General features: G+C 45.1%; 1 protein-coding gene across 1 annotated transcript in view; it reads left to right on the top strand.

Moving 5' to 3' along the window:
• LOC310796419 (PDZ domain-containing protein 2-like) overlaps positions 1-18,565 on the top strand; it is a gene marked incomplete at its 5' end in the record, with an annotated part of 145,538 nt that extends 126,973 nt beyond the window's left edge. The window contains 17 exons of the mRNA XM_083658606.1: positions 689-753; positions 3,015-3,022; positions 3,240-3,327; positions 3,511-3,614; positions 4,219-4,384; positions 5,041-5,975; positions 6,191-6,362; positions 7,859-8,109; positions 10,008-10,173; positions 10,342-10,385; positions 11,331-11,620; positions 13,108-13,214; positions 16,147-16,249; positions 17,352-17,428; positions 17,599-17,705; positions 18,212-18,288; positions 18,496-18,565. Of these exons, the coding sequence (XP_083514732.1) occupies positions 689-753; positions 3,015-3,022; positions 3,240-3,327; positions 3,511-3,614; positions 4,219-4,384; positions 5,041-5,975; positions 6,191-6,362; positions 7,859-7,962 (1,642 nt within the window). The 3' untranslated portion in view covers positions 7,963-8,109; positions 10,008-10,173; positions 10,342-10,385; ... (5 more) ...; positions 18,212-18,288; positions 18,496-18,565. The remainder of the gene's footprint in view (positions 1-688; positions 754-3,014; positions 3,023-3,239; positions 3,328-3,510; positions 3,615-4,218; positions 4,385-5,040; positions 5,976-6,190; positions 6,363-7,858; positions 8,110-10,007; positions 10,174-10,341; positions 10,386-11,330; positions 11,621-13,107; positions 13,215-16,146; positions 16,250-17,351; positions 17,429-17,598; positions 17,706-18,211; positions 18,289-18,495) is intronic.
• Between the last annotated feature and the right edge of the window lie 1,601 nt (positions 18,566-20,166).

The raw sequence follows: 20,166 nt of genomic DNA, 5'->3' as shown, positions 1-20,166 counted from the left end.
TGTGTGTGTGTGTGTGTGTGTGTGTGTGTGTGTGTGTATGTGACCAAGCAGTGATGATACAATTTATATGCTGGCTCCCCCCCCCCTTTTGTGTTTGTGTGTGTGTGTGTGTGTGGGGGGGGGGTGGGGGGTAGTAGTAGTTTTAAGGTACAAATATTCACTGTAACAAGTTGCTTTTTAGCATGCATATTAGTAGCATATTGGCTGTATATTAGTGATTGTGAAGCATGTATTTGTACATGAATCATCTGCTTTAGGGCTTTCAAAATAAAACCCTTATTGTAACATTGGCATTAATATTAATATTGTGTAATGCTTTACAGCCACAGTTTCACTCGTAATCTTAACATCAGGAGTATTTTGATACAAGGTTTGCTGCTTTGTTCGTTGAAATACCTTTTTCTCATCCAACGTCCATCAATAAGCTATTTACTTTTGTTTAAAGTCCCTGGAAACCAAAATCCACAAAAACGTTCTAACTATGTTATTTAGGGTCTTATGTTAGTAATTATGTGCCTCCGAAATTATTATGCATTACTTTCAACCCAAAGCCTTAAAATCAACACTTTTCTACAAGATTCTACAAGATACTTCCTCATTGAAGAGAGCAGTGCGCGAGGTGCTAAAATGCAGGAGCTTATGACGTCATAAGCTCTATATAACCTTTGTACGCGCGCGCAACCCGCAGTCCCGCACATTCTGCCTCCATCGGCGGAGGGATCCGAAAACAGACGCCCGCTGCAGCGCACGGGGGTGAGTTTCTCCAAGCTCCAGCATGCAGGCTGTGTGTCAGTGTGGGGATGAGTCTCTGCCAGCAACGGCATGCAGGCTGTGTGTTAGTGTGGGAGTGAGTTTCTGCCAGCTCCAGCATGCAAAGATCCGTCGCCTGACGCAGGCAGCAGAGACCCGAGCAGAGCCACCAGAGACACTCCCACGGAGGAGGAGCCTGCAGCCGAGGGGGGTGGGGCACGCAGGGCACCACACAACACCCACCCAGACAGCAGGCTCGATGGACAGATTGGCAAACACAAGCTAGAATACCTGATGCCCACCAGCAGTAAATCAAGACCAGCAAGAAGGTGTAGGGTCTGTGCACGCAGGGGCCAGCGCTGCTGGTTGCAGCTAAAAAATATTATTTTGCCATCAAAATTCCTTTGTTTTCGCTGTTTTATTGAAGGAAATTATTTTTGAGGTGTCACTACATCAGAAAATATTAGCTTCAGAGTCAGTGATGTGCTTGAAATGCTTCATTTCACAAAAGGCTCATTATCTCAGCTTCTAGTTTGAAGCGTCTGTTTTTGGTGAAACCAACCTATCTTCTACTGCTGATAACTAAAGAACGGAAAATTATATCAATAAACTTTTTTTTGCTGATGATACAAGAGAGTCTCATCGTTCTTTGGGCGTGTTTGGTGTTTACATAGTAATATCACACAATATTCTGTGGGTCTTGAGAAATCACTGAAAATGCTCTGAAAGGGCTGGCACTGGGAGCATCCGTTTTCCAGAAGTGGCTGGCAGCCAATGAGTAAACGCGATATCTGAGGAACACCTTGATGGAATTTCATCAAATTTGCCTCAAACATCGACTTAGACTGAAGGATGATCCGATTAGATTTTGGTGGTCAAAGGTCAAAGGCCAAGGTCACTGTGACCTCTCGATCGCCATTTTCAAGCTTGTTAGCGCAACATCTCAGAAATGTTTTGACGGAGTTTCATCAAATTTGCCTCAAACATTGACTTGGACTCAAGGATGAACTGATTAGATTTTCATGGTCAAAGGTCAAAGGTCAAGGTCACTGTGACCTCACGAATGCCATTCCCAAGTTCGTTAAAGCGTTATCTCAAGAACGGCTTGATGGAATTTCTGCCAATTTGGCTCAAACATCGACTTGGGCGCAAGGATGAAAGGATTACATTTTGGTGATCAAAGGTCAAGGTCACTGTGCCCTCTCCAACGCCATTTTCAAGCTTGTTAATGCCATATCTCAGGAATGCCTTGACGGAATTTCATAAAATTTGCCTCAAACATTAACTTGGCCTCAAGGATGAACTGATTACATTTTGGTGGTCAAACTTCAAGGTCACTGTGACCTCACGAACGCCATTCCCAAGTTGGTTAACGCAATATCTCAAGAACGGCTTGATAGAATTTCTTCTGATTTGGCTCAAACATCGACTTGGACGCAAGGATGAACTGATTCCATTTTGGTTATCAAAGGTCAAGGTCACTGTGACCTCTCGAATGCTATTTTCAAGCTTGTCAATGCGATATCTCAGGAATGTCTTGATGGAATTTCTTCGAATTTGCCTCAAACGTCCACTTGGACTCAAGGATGAACTGATTACATTTTGGTGGTCAAAGTTCAAGGTCACTGTGACCTCACACACCCAATTTCCAAGCTCTGTAACGCAACATCTCAGGAGTGCCTTGAGGGAATTTCTTCCAATTTGCCTCAAATGGTGATTTGGACTTAAGAATTAACTAATGGCGGAGGCATAAGTCCGCGTTGCGGTCGTTCTTGTTGTTAGTGTATGTGTGAGTTTGGCCTGTCTTTCCCCAGGTATTTTTGTTAGTGTATGTGTGAGTTTGGCCTGTCTTTCCCCAGGTATTTTTGTTAGTGTATGTGTGAGTTTGGCCTGTCTTTCCCCAGGTATTTTTGTTAGTGTATGTGTGAGTTTGGCCTGTCTTTCCCCAGGTATCTTTGTTAGTGTATGTGTGAGTTTGGCCTGTCTTTCCCCAGGTATTTTTGTTAGTGTATGCGTGAGTTTGGCCTGTCTTTCCCCACATATTTTTGTTAGTGTATGTGTGAGTTTGGCCTGTCTTTCCCCAGGTATTTTTGTTAGTGTATGTGTGAGTTTGGCCTGTCTTTCCCCAGGTATTTTTGTTAGTGTATGTGTGAGTTTGGCCTGTCTTTCCCCAGGTATTTTTGTTAGTGTATGTGTGAGTTTGGCCTGTCTTTCCCCAGGTATTTTTGCTAGTGTATGTGTGAGTTTGGCCTGTCTTTCCCCAGGTATTTTTGTTAGTGTATGCATGAGTTTGACTTGTCTTTCCCCAGGTATTTTTGCTAGTGTATGTGTGAGTTTGGCCTGTCTTTCCCCAGGTATTTTTGTTAGTGTATGTGTGAGTTTGGCCTGTCTTTCCCCAGGTATTTTTGTTAGTGTATGTGTGAGTTTGGCCTGTCTTTCCCCAGGTATTTTTGTTAGTGTATGTGTGAGTTTGACTTGTCTTTCCCCAGGTATCAGAGCAGGAGATGGACCATGTTATAGCTCGATCCACACACAGGGACAACATGAGCAAGGACGGACACTCATCTCACACTTTAGGTCTTTACTTCGTCTCACTCTTTTATTTACTCTTGCTCAATCATGTTTTTATAGGTTATTTTGGCTGCTGAAATGCAATGTTCAACTTACATTTAATGGAATGCTAGAGGTCAGTTCAGGGTTGTTGTTTAGTTTTGGGTATCAAACTCATCAGGATTTGTTTTACATTGCCTGAATCTGCAGGAGTCCCTTCCAAGAGTCCCTCCCCAACAGTGAAGGCAAAGCAGGGAGAGGGTTCCCCTGCTCTCAGCTGGACCATGAAGAGGTTCCTTGAGCCTGCCAGTAGGGTAAGTATTTATGTATACAGTATATAGTCAAGACAGTCTCTGTTATTTTATTTCTATAGTCAATGCAGTCTATGTTATGTTATTTATATATATAGTCAATACTGTACAGTCTCTGTTGTTATGTTTGGTTACGTATTTATATATATAGTCAATACATCATCTTGCTTTTAGATATCATTTGATTTGGTTTGTTTGTGGCTATTTTAAACTTTGATTTTCATTATTGTATTTACCTCCTGCTAAGTTTCTGTCTTTTGGTGATGGGAAAACTTAGCAGTAAGTAATTGGATACAGCAAAAAAAGTATCCTAAATAAATAAGAGAACAGTGCCCTTCGCCCATTGTTATCCATGATTCAAACACTCTCACTCTGACTAATCATTACTACCATTGGCCAGAAATTAAATCTATTGAAACAGTCACATGGTACTCTCCGTTCACTGCCAAAAAATACGTTGGGACTAAAGTCAAGCTCAAACAGATTTTTAAAACGAATTGCCAAAATCAGAACTTCATAGGTGCAAGTTAAAATGAAAACAATGACTCTTCTTCTTCTACTCCTTTTCATGTCTTTCTTCTTCTGTGGTTTGCCCCCCTCTCCGCAGCAGGGCTCACTGAGCTCAGAAACAGAGCTAGCTCAGTACTTTTCGCAGGAAGTGGCCGGCCATTCCTCCCTGTCTGAATCCATGTTGATGGCCTTGAGCAGTGATGACATGCCCCACCATAGGGGCTGCAGTGCCTCAGTGGTCAACTCTTCCCCACAGCCACACGGTACGCTCCACCACAACCCCTCCCCACAGCCACACGGTATGCTCCACCACAACCCCTCCCCACAGCCACATGGTACATTTCACCACAACCCCTCCCCACAGCCACACGGTACACTTCACCACAACCCCTCCCCACAGCCACATGGTACATTTCACCACAACCCCTCCCCACAGCCAAATAGTACACTTCACCACAACCCCTCCCCACAGCCACACGGTACACTTCACCACAACCCCTCCCCACAGCCACACGGTACACTTCACCACAACCCCTCCCCACAGCCACATGGTACATTTCACCACAACCCCTCCCCACAGCCACACGGTACATTTCACCACAACCCCTCCCCACAGCCACACGGTACACTTCACCACAACCCCTCCCCACAGCCACATGGTACATTTCACCACAACCCCTCCCCACAGCCACACGGTACGCTCCACCACAACCCCTCCCCACAGCCACATAGTACACTTCACCACAACCCCTCCCCACAGCCACATGGTACACTCTACGACTGTAAATGTCAAGTTAAAGCCTGGCTTGATTCAATCCTTTGTGAAAGCATGAAATCTTTCTCGCACAAATCTCAAGTAAATCCAGCTGAAAAGCCATCACCAGCATCTCATTGTCAGTATTCACCTTCTCTTTGAAAGGAGTGGAGGGTGGCCATATGTGCAGTGCAACACATGGCAAGACCCCTGTCCCTGTGAAGCAGCATGCGGAGGCAGTGTGCCAGCCCAGTGTTGGCTCAAGGCCCGCTTCAGTTGGAAGCCCACTTCTCCACCAGCGACAGGTGATGTGCTGTGAGGATGAACCCAGCGATGACGACCAGGACCCTGTCAACACTGGAAAGACCCCGCCCTTCTGCCGGCCGAGGAATTCCAGGGCTGCTCCCTCCGGTGATGCCCAGTCATCCCAGTTACCGGAAAATGATTGTGGGATTGTAATTGCTATGTCATCCTTGGATGTAGACCAAGATAGCCAAGATGGTGGGGATTTGCAGAGGGATGGAAATAATGACATGCCCACACCGCTCTATGGTAGCTCCCTGGGATCTGAGGAGGGTATCGTCATAAACTCAGGTTCCGAGTCACCCTTCATGCCCATTCGCTGCCCCTTTGGCCATGAGGCAGGGGTGACAGCCAGCATGAGTTCTGGGTCTAGTCATTTGGGCGTTAAAAAGGATACCTGTGCAAATCGAGATGGTGGACAAACGGAGTCCAAACGCTCCCCCAAACTGGAACACAAAGCCGTAACACGGGTCAAAAGCATGATGAACATCGAAGCACCCAACCTGCCCCAGCCACTAAAGCCCAAAGTTGATGAGTCTTCTCCAGTGTTGGCCTCATCCCAGCCCCCATCCCAAGCCCTGCAGTTTGGGGGAACAATCCCCAGGACTCCAGGTTGGGTGATACCCCACCAGCACTGCAGCAAGGGGGAGGCCAATGAGTTGGCAGGAGTTTGCACCATTGACATGGTGATCCTGAGGAGAAGTGAGGATGAGTCATTTGGCCTTGATCTGGAGATCAAGTCATCCCCTCTTAAGGTCATCATCACTGGGCTAAGGCCTGGAGGGGCTGCAGAAAGGGTATGTCTAGTCTGCTACATCTTTAAGTTATTCCAATGTCAGCTAACATATAGTATATAGATGCTCTTAAAATATTGTATGTCCTTCATGTGTTCATGACAGCTAAAGTTATTTGAGGAAATGACGAGGTAAGACAAGGTAACTTGATCACTGGTGCTACTGTTGCTCAACGAAAAATTGTGTTTTGTCCCTGATTTATGGCCTCATCCTTCCAGGAATCCATGGGTAAACTGGGAGTTGGAGATGAGATTGTGGCCATTGGAGATAAACTGGTGAGCTCATCTAGCTACCAGGAGATCTGTGAATTAATGCACAACCTTCCTGTAATGCTCTCCCTGGAGGTCAGGAGACCAGTTTTCTCCCTGGAGGTCGGGAGACCAGTTTCAGGTGAGACCCTTGCTTGCAGTAAAATTACTTATTCCTTGCATCGGAGGTCATTCGGCATCAATGTGGATGCTACTATCATGCTAAAAACATTGAAACTCAAATTATATAACTATCATGTAGAACTTCAACTGATAAGTTAAGTTTTGCAAACCTATGGGCTCATTCATAAAACTTGTTACATCACGCCGTGTTGCATGTTGGGACGGGGGCAACATCTGTTGGGGCCAGGCCATTATTTAACGGTAGTTACCTGAAAACCTGTGTTGTTAATTTTTCTTTGCCTGAAAGTTGGTTAAATCATCTTCATGGAGAAGGTAAAAGAGAAAGAAATCTAACCGTACCATACCATAAGACTTTTTTTAAATGTTTTATTTTAAATTTTTAGAGAACAATAATAAAACACAAACAAAACAAACATGCTCAGACATAGGAAAGAAAAGAAAAAGGAAAAAAATACACCATCGGCGTTCAACATTACAACATGGTGCTACCAGCCGCATAAGGTGATTGTGTTTGTAATAGATATTGTGCATGAGGTCCCACGAAAGGGGTCCATGAGAAACCAGACGTGCGAGCCATCTGTCACCTCTAGCCTCAGTCACTATTCATTGTTAACCTTGTCAAAGTCGGCCAAAAACAACAACCCTTCAGCCGGAGGCGGAACTCGCCATTTTCGGCTGCTCGGAATCCTCTCTGCTCCCTATGGCTATACAACAGTCTCTGACGCAGGGAACGACTGTCGCCAAGAGACTCATTCTGAGGGAGTGGAAGTCTCCCTCTACACCTTCTTTTCAGCTGTGGCTGACGGACACGATCTCGGTTATACGTATGGAGAGGCTCCGGTTTTTGAGGACAAATTCTCTTGGGAAGTTCTTGGTTGTCTGGGACCCGTTTCTGGCCTATTTGGATGAGGTTAATAACGGTACGTGACTCGCATAACTGACTTCTCATGGACCCTTTGCGTGGGATCCTACGCAAATCCCTTGCAGGCACATGGGGACCTTACGTGGCTGGTAGTGCCAAGCTGTAGTATTGGAATGTGAACTATGTTTGTTTTTTCTTTCTCTGTCTGAGCCTTTTGTGTTGTTTCTGTTTTACGTTTTGAAAATTGCAAAATAAAAAGAAAGTCGGCCAAAAACGGGTCCCAAATAGTTGAAAAGCTTTTAAGCGAGTTGGCCCTCAGGGACCTGAGTTTCTCCATCTGTATAACAGAGATCATGTCCATCAGCCACACCTGAAAAGAAGGTGAAGAGGAGGACTTCCATTCCTTCAGAATGAGTCTTTTGGGAACAGTTGTCCCGAGTGTCAGAGAGGACTCCGAGCAGCCGAAGATGGCGAGTTCTGCCTCCGGCTGTAGAGTTATTTTGTAGGCCAGTACCAGTCTTCCATTCCACTCGGCACTCGGAGAGTCACCGGCGGAGCTACGGCGGCTCCGTGCCCATCCCGGTGGCCCCGGGCGGCAGCAACTCATCCACGGGCCTCTTCTCGTCCTCCAGCGACACCACAGACTGGACCGCATGCGACAGCCGCGACCCGTCCTCGGCGGCGGCGGCCAACGCTAACCTGCTGGGCAACATCATGGCCTGGTTCCACGACATGAACCCTCAAGGCATCACGCTGGTGCCCTCCACATCCACCGACACGGAGACGGACGTAGACACACTCCCCCTGGCCGGAGGAGGCAGCCCGCAGGATGAGGAGAAGACGGGGGTCTTCGTCCTCCCCGACAACACAAAGCCTCCTGGAGGTAAAACAGGCGAATATCGAATATAAAACCAATTTCACCCCGGTTATGTGGCGGACGTTCGATTTGTGGGAGGTGTGGGGACAAGTATTGTGATGGAAAAAGGTGTATGGTAGGAAAAGGAAAAGATGAGGTGAAGTGCTTGCATTGTGGCGGAAATCATCATGTGGGGTCAGCACAGTGCCCTAAAAGAGTTGAGCAAAGAATAGTGAGCAAGATTAGAGAGGAAAATGGAATATCATATGCAGAGGCAGTTAAGATGTCAGAGGAGAGAAAGAAAGAATCAGAGCAAAAACAACCGGAGAGGGAAAAGGGACAAACTAACCAGAGTAATGTCATTTGCATGGAAAAGAAGCAATTCCTGGCTTTCATAGCCATGGTTATAAACTGTGCTGCTAATTTGAGTGGGAAGACGGAGAGGATTGAGATGGTGCTTGACGCTGCTAAGAGGTTCTTAAATGTGGTGGATGTATCTGGAGCAGAGATCGATAAAATACTGAGGGATGCTTTTGCGGAAACCCGGACAACTGGGTCTGAGTGACAGTATGGACAATAATATATTATTAACTGGAGCACATTGGGGGGTGGTGGACACTATTTATTTTTTCATAATTGATATCTTTCACCTGCGGAGGGCAGTAAGACGCCAAGTCTGACACTATACTGCTGAAAATCTGAAAGAAGAAGAAGAAGAAGAAGACCTGTGACAAAGAGCATGGAAGGAAAGAGACGAAACTCCGGCCATTTTTGGAAACAGAATGCGCCTCGCAGTGGTCAGCTGCGGTAGCGCGGGCCCCTATAATCAGCCTCTCTAAACAGTAACTCAACGGGAGAACACTCTAAATTTCGTGGATTCACATCTTTTCTGGGCGTACTGCAAATCTTGATTGAAGTGGTGTAGTGCAGGGATGTAAAACAACAACCATATTGTGGAAACTAAGCAAAATTTTTCGTTTTTTTCTTTTAGTTTTTTCAAGATAAATAGTAAATGCAAAGGACCCGAGGTTAAAACCACGGCAACACACTTCTGACGGAGTGGACGACAGCCGCATTAGCTATTTATCTGCCTCCAGAAGCATCCTACGTGAGGGGATCCAGGACCGTCCTCACGTGATCAAAGACGTCCCATAAACACGAGACCGGACAGACGTGACAAAGCAAAGCAAAATGAGACAGACACTAATATTAACTGTCCACAGGTGATGTGGTTGTGCGTACCAGACTGACCTCTCGAGGGCCGAGGCAGACGCCATTTTAAGTACGCCTATGGCAGCCCCGTATGGACAAAAAGGCACCATACGGACAAAGAGGTGATATAGAGGTATAAAGGGTGCCTCTATATCCTTCTAAATGAGCAGAGCAGATCAAAAGATGAACAGCCACAACAAATAGACATAAATATTGATCATATCTACATGCGAAAGGGGGATGACTGTAACACTACGAAACTGTGATATATGAACAATATTAAAGCCCCATTCAGTAAGTTTCCAACTGCGCCCTCTGCGTGCATTAGTATCGATAACGATATCGCTGTTCAAAGTCAACAAAACACAGCGCCAGAAAGCTCTATGTACATGTTGTGACATCGGGTGAAACATCATTTTCGTAGCAAATCCGAATCGAGTTACTTCCTCGTTTTCATGAGCACAGCGCTTCCGCTGTACAGCGCATGCTTCTCTTTTTTCTTTTTTCTTGCTACGGGACGTGACAGACAAACTGCTTAGTCCCAGTGCTGGCCAATGGAGGGCAGTGTGGGATAAATAAAGACGAGGGTCTCCCTATTAAAAGTCAATCTACCATGTCCTGTGAATAAAAAGCTGTTATATTTCAGTAAAAAATGTCAAAAATCTTACTGATTGGGGCTTTAACCAATTTTCTGGGATATTATCTCTCCTCAGAGTCACCTGTTTGAGAGCATCCAGGAGGGCCAAGTATGAGTTTCCAGACAAGGACTGGGCTCACATCTCAGAGGGAGCCAAAGACCTCATATCCAAGCTGCTGGTCCGGGATGCCACTCTGCGTCTCAGTGCTGCTCAGGTCCTCCAGCACCCCTGGGTGCAGGGGGTAGGTGTCTTCTAAACTTGTATTTACACATGACTACTGGTACTCTAATTCATCCAGTGGCATTTATTAGTAATACAATTAGGAGTTTATTTCACAGTCTTTATTTTGTGGTTATTTAAAAGTTAAAGTGTACATGAAGAACCCATGCTGGTGTTTTCATTTCCCCAGAATGCTCCAGAGAGAGATCTTCCAACTCCTCATTTTCTCCAAAGGTAAAAGCAGATAGCTTTGAAAACTGTCAAATTCATCTCTAAAGCCCTTTAAACAATTGTCAGTGCTTGTGCAAAGTGCTTTACAGAGCAACAAAGGACATTGATAAATACATTTTAATTAATTAAATTAAATTAATTAATACATAATACATAAATAATTGTATTACTTTCTGAAGACTGGACAATGTGTGGTGCGTTTATACTATTACATTATACTTTTATACCTCTCAAACCTTTTCTGTTGCTCTGCACAGCCCAGCTTTATTTTCCAACTTTTCTCAAAAGTTTCACAATCTAGGCCGTCCGGGTAGTGTAGCGGTAGATTCCCTGCCTACCAACATGAGGGTCGCAGGTTCGCGCCCCCGGGTTACCGTCGGGTGTCGGGCAATGGGTCTGCGGGTGGGAAGCCAGATTAAGGGTATGTGTCCTGAAGCGGCTGGCATGTCTTGGAGGAAGCATGGAGCTAGTCTACGGCTCTCCCCAGATTGGCAGAGGGTGGAGCAGTGACCCTGGGCAGCAGGGGGAAATTGGCCAAGTACAAATGGAGGGGAAATCTGAAAAAAAGTTTCACAATCTAAGCTTTTACTCTGAAGGCAAAATCGCTCTACTTCCTGTCTCACCCTGGTTAACTCCTACAGTAGGTAACTTGACGCAGCAAAATCGCACCACTTCCTGTCTAGTCCTGAGCAGGAAAGCTAACTTTTACTTGGCCCCACATGTTCTTTTGGGCATGAAGTGTCCTAAATGAGAGCATTAAACCGTGTGTGTGTGTGTGTGTGTGTGTGTGTGTGTGTGTGTGAGAGAGAGTTCTCCCGTTCTGGAGTCCCCAAAACTGTTTGTCTTCATACTCCAAACGGACAGTAGGCGTTTTCGGACCAGAAGAGTTAGTTAAAGACAGGCATCCATGATCTTACAGATGCTCTTCTCCCTTCTCTCTCCTGACAGGAACAGCAGCACCAAAGACTTGACCCAGTTCGCTGCGCACGCTATCGCCTTCAACCGGCAGCTGTCCCAGCACGAGGAGCAGCAGGAGGAGGTGGAAGCCCTGGTCTGCTCCATGAGGCTCCAGCACGACGAGAAGCAGGAGGAGGTGGGAGCCCTGGTCTGCTCCATGAGGCTCTCTCCTCCCTCCAACTCCAGGCTGGCCCGCAGTAGGGCCATGTCCAGCGCCCTGCGAGGAGGAGCCATGGAGGAACTCACCCCCTGACTGACTCAACCCCCCACTTAAGGCTTGGGTGAACGTCCTCCCGTCTTTGTCGTCCCACTGACAAGTCGCTCTATTGTTCATTCTTAAAGGAGAATTCCTGTTTTTTACACCCCAGACCTTATTTCCAGCTTAAAATATGTTTTACTCGCCCAAATAACTTTGGTTTCATTCTGATCTCCCTAGAAGATATTCAGATCCAAGTAGAGTCCTGGAACTGGCTAAAACAGGCGTAAATGGGGCATATGTCGTTCACACTGTAAATAACATATTTTCTGTCACCTCGCAGTTGGTTGTTATATAATTATGGGAACATGAATTAGCTATGTAATGAACCTCAGATGTGCTTATGTTCTTCTTCTGTGGTTTTCTCTTCTTATTCTGTTACCAAACAGAAGCGCTTCTCGCTTCTTCTCATGAAGCACACCCGGGGCAGGTCAGAGTTCACTCCGTCTGTTGTGTTTTGTAGCGTAGCAGCCTATCTTAGCATAGAGATATGATCTGATTTCAAGATTATGGACGATTCAATTAAATTGCTGCTTGTATGGAATAAGGCCATATATCGATTACAAACAGCAGCGGGAGATAAAGCGGGAGATGTTATCTATGTGACGGACACTCGGACAGCAAACAGAGCAGGCTGTCGGCAGCACGGGAGGTTCGTTACATAGCTACTTCATGTTCTCATAATGATAAGTCACCCCTTGGCCCTTAACCCTCCGTTTTGCATGTTCACGTGGAGGGTGTCCCGATTGTTTTTTGCATCAGATTATTTATATACTATAAGAAAGAGAGTTGGAGAAAGAAAAAAAGGTGCAAAATCTTAATGGGTGCGTTTTTATTATTAATTTAAATATCCAGCATTATATAAGAATTTAAATCTCCTACCACTGCCAATACCAACATTCAGCTAGGGAAAGCAAAATACAAATAAAGCAAGACACTATCTGTCTGCTGCACTTGCCCCCAAATCACTAAATATCCCCCCCCTGCCTGGAAGTAAAATTTCAACAGAGATGATGCTAGACTGGGTTTTTGACGATAACACACCCAAACAGCTGGATAATGTTTACTACCCTCGTCTTTTCACTCATGTTCACATAGTCCTACCTGATGAGGTGGGTCGGGGCATTATTGACAGATGATGAAGTCGTGTGAACTAGCTTGTTCCCCTCCCCCCCGAACAGGCGCCCCAACTGACCAGAGGAGGTGCTAGTGCAGCGACCAGGACTCATACGCCGCTGGCTTCCCACCGATAGACACGGGCAATTGTGTCTGTAGGAACGTCTTGAGCACGCCGAAAATACCGCTGCCCGGGAATTGAACCCGGGTCTCCGTGGTGGTAGGCGAGTGCTTATTATACCTCTACACTACCCAGACCCACCCTGTCAATGAAATGTTTAACTTTAACAAATCACCAGCTTACTGGGGACCCCCTGATGGTCCCCAGACCCCATGTTGAGTCGACAACCACTCGTTAGGTTCTATCTTACTAATTGCATTATTATGCTTCTCAAGGTGGATATGGTGAATCCCATGAAGAATAAGAAGTGCAACCACCACTATGATGAAGCAGCCATCCTGGCCCTCATCAAAGCAAGACACACCCAGAAGAAGAAATGCGGGTAAAACACACTCCCTCTGCAGACCGCTAGAAAGTCAACTCAGCTTTTTCCACCACTAAACAACTGGGCGGGCCGGTGTGGGACCAGAACTTAACCTTAACTCACATTTTCTTCATTATAGCGCTTTGATGTTTCAGACAAATGAAGTTTGGCTGCCTCCTAGAGGAAAACAGATGAAATTGTGCCACCTGACCAGTTGTTGTGAAGGAAACGTGCTTATTGTCTTGGCCTTGGTTAAGCTGTGTTCACACCGAGATATTTATTTTTCTCTCTGTCGCTCGATTCAACCCTTTGGAATCGCTCTGTCGCTCTGTTTAAATCGCTCGTCAACAGGCACAATAATTGACGGACATGTGGGGGCTATAACGTTACGCAATGTCATGATGTTTGTCCACTACGAGGCCGAGCCACCGTAGTTGTTTACAAGCTAAGCCTATCAGCGTGCTCCTAATGCGAGCTCTATACCGGTAGTACAGACTTCACTTCATGTCAGCTGTCAGCCTGTCAATCAGCTGTCAATGCAGTTTGTTGCCACACAATAAACCAGCGGTTTGTTCCAAGCCAGTGTGATCCTTGACTCACTCTCACACGGCAGCCAATCAGCGTTGAACAGCGAGCGACTGATGCCAGCGTAATTTCGCTCGAGTTGGGATATTTCATCTCGGGCGTATTTTCGCCCTATCGTTCTGTCTCTGTCGCTCGGACGCCCAGCGATTTTTCTCCCGGGCGAATATACGCTCAATCGCTCGTTTGCATTGACTTTGTATGTAAACTCGATGCCAGCGAAAAATTTTAATAGGTCGGTGTGAACGCAGCTTTAGCAGTTTGTTTTCAAAGACACAAACTCTGGACGTTTTAATTTTGGGTAAAGCCAGAGGGTTTTTATATGGCTTACGCCAGCTCTGGGAGTATGAAGTGCTTTGAATGTGAGACGTTAAACGGTCTGGTTAAACGCAGGTAGACGCGTCTACTTACTTATTCTTCAGACGGATTTGCGTCTACTCACTTCTAAATCTCCTTTGATGCAAATCCATTCAAGTTTTTTTTCTCTTTTGGGACTAAAGTCTCTGCCGGGCAGCCGGGCAGATTGAGATTCCACCAGGAAACGTTGCATTACGACGGCGAGATGAGGCGGACGTAGCCTGTCTAGTGAATACTTGTGTCCACCAGAGGCGTCCCCGAAGCGGCTCTCCGCTCTGCTCCACAAATCAGCCTGTGTATTTTAGCTTCTCTCAAGAGTCACGTCAAGCAGCACAGAGCAGATCAAGCTGGGCAGGAATTCACGAGAATAATAAAATAAAACATCCTGTCGATTTTCCCCCCATTGGGGGGTGCCAATTTAGCCTGCTTTCTATAATAATGCATCCCTCAATTACTTGAATGCTTCCATTATTTTGGCAGCTACTTGGGTTCAAATTAACTTAGTGAGTTGGTTTGAAATTTGTGTATCAATGAACTAAATTCAGTAATGTTCAGGTTATGGTAGTCTAATTGTTCTCATTGTTACATTGTAGCCTTTAACTCAATCAAAATGTTGTTTTTGTAGACACCAATAATGACTGCCCAGCAAATGTAGTTGAAACTAGTAAGTATAGTTAAAGCAGGACTAAACCCCCAAACACCTTTTTCAGCTTTTAACCAATATATATGGCTTTTGGGGTGGTATGTGAAGGATTCTGGTCAAAATCTCCACATCTGTGACCAATCTGTTAAAATTGTACAAACCCCTATCATTTCAGCAGCATAAGTTCCCTCTATGGGTTCAAACCTGCTTTTTTTTGTGCCCTCAAATGAATGGGCGATTTGGTACATCGTGACGTCACGGTGGTATTTGCGCGTGCCCCACTCATGTGAAAATGTGTTTTTTCCCCCCATGTGATTATTACTGTAGTTAATGCGGCGCGAGCCCTTTAAGAGCAATGTGGCACGTTGGACAACAGCGGGATGGTGTACACAGCATTAATTATAGCCTCCTTCACCGCCTCGGCCGGCATCTTCTTTGAAAAGTTGAAACAAATCTCGGAACGCCTCCTCTCGAGACCTCGACTCTGATTGGCTAAACGGACAGTGACTATCCGACCATCCGACCATCCGATACGTCTATCCAGAAAAAGTTCATCCCTCTTCAACTTTCTGTCCATCAAAACGTATGCAAATCTTCTGGATACGTACGCTTCTGAGTACTCCACGGACAGTCGGACAGCTGTCATTGAAAATGAATGGAAGTGAACAGAGAAATGAACGCACACGGACAGACACCACGGATCAGTGTGGCCAAGGCCTAATGTAACGCTACGCTGTGTCCGTTGCATTGTTTTTGAGATGACCTGGAACATAGTTGTTAGTTGTGAGCTAATAACGTTAGTTGTGTGGCAATAAAACGACACTGAATTACCAGTTTGATATAACGGTCAACCGAGTCACACTCTTTCCATGAAGCCCACCAGCTTTAATAATATCTGTTGGCTAGTTGTTGATATTTAAAGTCCCTGGAAACCAGAAATATTTCTTTATTATTTAGCATTTTGAGTTCATCACATCACAGGACCCTATGTTAATAAGCCACCAGCCAAATTTGAACGATGATGAACGTCGCAAAGTATATAAATTTAGGTTTGACAGTCATGGCAAAAGTCATGAGAATCAATTAGTTTTTAGAGTGTATTTTCTCCCGCGGACTGTGTGGGCGTGTCAGGCTGTCTTGAGAAATCTGATGTAGTTACCGTAGTTCATTTGTTGACTGAATGTTTCTCAGAATGCGATTATCATGCTGCTGACTAACCCTGGTTTTAGTGCTGTGACTCACATATATGTGGACATGTTCCTATAAGTGCCTTTTATAGTTTCACTGTGCTTATGTGTTGATCTATATCTGATGGAGAAAAGTTGATTTTCACATTAATTATAATTAAATATTTTTTTACATTGCCAGGTTGCAAACCAACAAGTGAACTCCTACAACTCATCAGTTCAACTGGAAAATGGCAGCCATGCTAATTAACGTGGCCATGGGCCTGAAGTCACTTCACAGCTGGGTAAGTGGGTCACTCACATCACTAACCTGTTATTTTACGAGCTATTATTATATGACTCTCTTTCAAGAGTCATATAAAAAAGGTATCGAACACTCTAAAATTCAATCTCTGCAATTTTAGGCAGATTAGAGCATCTCTGACTGACAGTGCGGCTCTAACCTTTCTCCATTCAATGATTTTTGCACATATACTACATACTACATACTGCCTCACTGGTCCTTCACAGGAGTAACCACCTTGAAGCCCGTCGAGTCTCTATATAAAAAGGCCCTGCAAATTTTAGATAAGAAACCTATCTTACCATCATTGCAATATACTTCTAAAGTACAAGCTCCTCAGCTTTGACAATTATAAAAAATGTAAAATTGCCTGTATGATTTATAAAATCCTTCATGGGCTAGCACCACCTCCTTTAGAATGCTTTATCAAACGGAGAGCTACCCAGAACACCACGCGAAGCTCGTCGAGAGGTGACTGTGAACTACCTCTGAGACGGTCCTCTGTCGGACAAAATGTTTTGTCCTACAGGGGTAGCAAACTGTGGAATAGCCTACCAATGTCAGTCAGAGAGAGTAGCAGTTTTCACACCTTTAAGGGGCTGTTAAAGTCATGGCTCAGATCAAATCAAAACTGCGACCATATCTAAACCCTTTTGTTTCATGTGTTGTTTTTGTATATATATATCCTTGTAAGTCCTATGTCTACCTTGGTCAATGTCCCTAATGTTTCCTGTTTTTGTTTTATTTGTATTACATACCGGAATTGAAGGTCTGTATGTGCCCACTTGAATTGCAAAGTTAAATGCCTCCTTCATGTATATGTATGTCTCCTCTCCTTTTTACCCTATGTGTATGTATGTGTCACCTACATTGCACCCCTGTCAGTTGCCCTATGTATGCACTAATTTTTCTATTTCTTCTTTTTAAACTTTTTTGTACCTCACCTGTCGAGGGACTACGGATGGAAATTAGCTAAGGCTATAATCCGGCACATTTACATGGAAATGTTCATTAATGTTGCACTGTCCCTGAAATAAATAAATAAAAAATTACCTACCTGTCTTTAGACTAAATGTCATGACTTTGTTTCAATCTTTTTACAGTTAACAAACAAGCCAGAGCTCCCAGCCCACCGCCCAGCGACATGGTTCTGTGAAACAGTGCCTTCTCCTTCAACCAGGTATAATTCTGGACTTGATCTGAAAGCTTGTGTGATTTATCAAATGTCTTCAAAGGGCGTAATGTAGGGCTAGCATTTGAATCCAGAGGTAAATTAGTATTTGGGACAGCCCTACAGTTGGAACAATATTTGGCATTAAAATGTAATACTTTAATTTGCCTTCATTCCAGTGGCAGCTGGTCTCCTCTCCATGACCTTCTGCTCATGACCGATGCCTGCAGCAACTGGCGGATGGAGCAGGATGTGGCCGTGCTGACCAAGCAGCTGGAACAGCAAGGTAGAGCATGAAGAAGCACACATGAATTTGAATGAGTTTTCATAAACTGTTAAACTCCACCTACCTCCCCCCCATAGAGACACTGCGGAGCGTGCCATCATTCAGAAACCACGCCCAAAACGGGGGAAAACACAATCTCCCCTCCAATCCTGGCATTCCTCCTATGTCGCGTGCATGGTCGGGTGTTGCACAAAAATATCGTATATGCGGAAGATGAACACTCCAACTTACTTCATTGACAGCAACATCCACATTTTTCTTCTTGCCAATTCTCAATGGCTTCCTTGTTTTCCTTGGGAGTACAAAAAAATGTTAACTGGCGATTTTTTTTTACATTTGTTGTCTGCGCAGCCCACCACACAACAGCTTTTAGCTATGTTTAATTCAAGGAAAATGACACTGGTGTGTGGAAATGAACTGTGCTTTTCCCCCGTGATGGGCGTGGCCTATTTCATACTGTACATTTACTGTTTCTCATCTCACTCTGTAACCATCTATCTATACAGACTGAGAACATCCAGTTGAAACGCAGTCTGGAGAAGCTGAAAGGACAGCGTGAGGAACAGGAGCTAGAGATCAACAGGTAAGCACCTAAGGACTCAAAACACTTGAAGGGAATGTGAGTCTCTCTTCTTTTTTCATTTCTTTTCATGAGTGCTGGTTGTACGACAAGAGACCATTTCTCATTTGTGACTCAGAAAAAACGACAGGACTTCTGATGAAGCTGTTTTTATTCATTCATGTATAAATTGCCTGACCCACAGTTTCACTGCTCGCCTGTCTCTTTTAGGTTGACAACACGCCTGAAGGAGGAGAGAATCCACTACTTTGACCTCTGCAGTGAGCAGGGGGCGAAGGAGTGGATGCTGACCCAAGAGCTCATCTCCAAAATCAAGGATGAGAAACATCAGCGGGAGATCCAGGACTTGTAGAACCAGGTGGGGAAGCACTGTATGCTATTGTGTGCTGGGGCAGCAGGCTGAAGGCAGCGGACGCCAACAGACTCAACAAACTGATCCGTAAGGCCAGGGACATTGTGGGGCTGGATCTGGGCTCTCTGACTGCGGTGTCAGAGAAGAGAACGTTGTCCAGGCTACGCTCCATCATGAGCAACGACTCACACCCACTCCACGGCGTGCTAGTCAAACACAGGAGTACGTTCAGTGAGAGACTGATTCCACCTAGATGCAATACGGAGAGGCACAGGAAATCATTCCTGCCTGTGGCCATTGGTCTATTTAATGCCTCTCTTAAAAGAGCACCTCGGAGACGCTCAGTCAAGGACAGTCTGTTGAAAGGCCAGGAGCCCCTGAGCCCCTGATATAAGAGTCATGAAACAGCTTCCCAGTGTCAATTCCTTTTCTCACCCCTCCCTCATGCCCTTATAGCCAATCCAAGATTCAAGATTTGTATTGTCACTCCAGTCCGTAGTACAAGTATCACGTGTGAAATTCTTGTGCTGTAGACTCCGTTACAACATAGTGCAAAATAGCAGGGCATATGAGTGCAAAAACAACAAGAGACACAACAAGCAATAAAACAAGCCAAAAAACAGTGACATATTCACTGCACATAGGTGCAAATAGTATAGACATAATTTAAACATAATTATAATAATGTTTAATAATTAAACATTCTGTTTGCACAGGTGCAAATAGCATAGACCTAATTAGAATTAAACATACGTAATGGTAGCAGCTGCAGTACAGCTACTACATGATTGTTGGGAGTTTATTTGTGTATGTTAAGGAGTCTCGTGGCCTGCGGGAAGAAACTGTCCCTCAAGCGATTTGTGCGTGCTTTTGGGACAGTGTATCTCCTCCCTGAGGGTAACAGGGAGAACATGTGGTTCACATGTGGGGGTGGTTTGTGTCCTTGATGGTCTTCAGGGACCTCCTGAGGCAATCCAATATTGCTGTAGAGGTGGAATGATGAGCAGCTGTAGTGCCTTATGCAACTTGGATGACATTAGTTTTTCGGCCTCTGCATCTTTGACATGATAGTAGAAGTGGTTACCAGACTGGGGTGGGGACATCTCTCTCTGGCTGTCGTGTGTGTTTTCCTGATCAGAATGTATCTTTGACATGATAGTAGAAGTGGTTACCAGACTGGGATGGGGACATCTCTCTCTGGCTGTCGTGTGTGTTTTCCTGATCAGAATGCATCTTTGACATGATGGAGAAGTGGTTACCAGACTGGGATGGGGACATCTCTCTCTGGCTGTCGTGTGTGTTTTCCTGATCAGAATGCATCTTTGACATGATAGTAGAAGTGGTTACCAGACTGGGATGGGGACGTCTCTCTCTGGCTGTCGTGTGTGTTTTCCTGATCAGAATGCATCTTTGACATGATAGTAGAAGTGGTTACCAGACTGGGATGGGGACGTCTCTCTCTGGCTGTCGTGTGTGTTTTCTGATCAGAATGCATCTTTGACATGATGGAGAAGTGGTTACCAGACTGG

This window comes from Poromitra crassiceps, assembly GCF_964638095.1.
Source record: "Poromitra crassiceps genome assembly, chromosome: 22".
NCBI classification, from domain to species: Eukaryota; Metazoa; Chordata; class Actinopteri; order Beryciformes; family Melamphaidae; genus Poromitra; species Poromitra crassiceps.
This window is presented reverse-complemented; position numbering and strand designations above follow the sequence as displayed.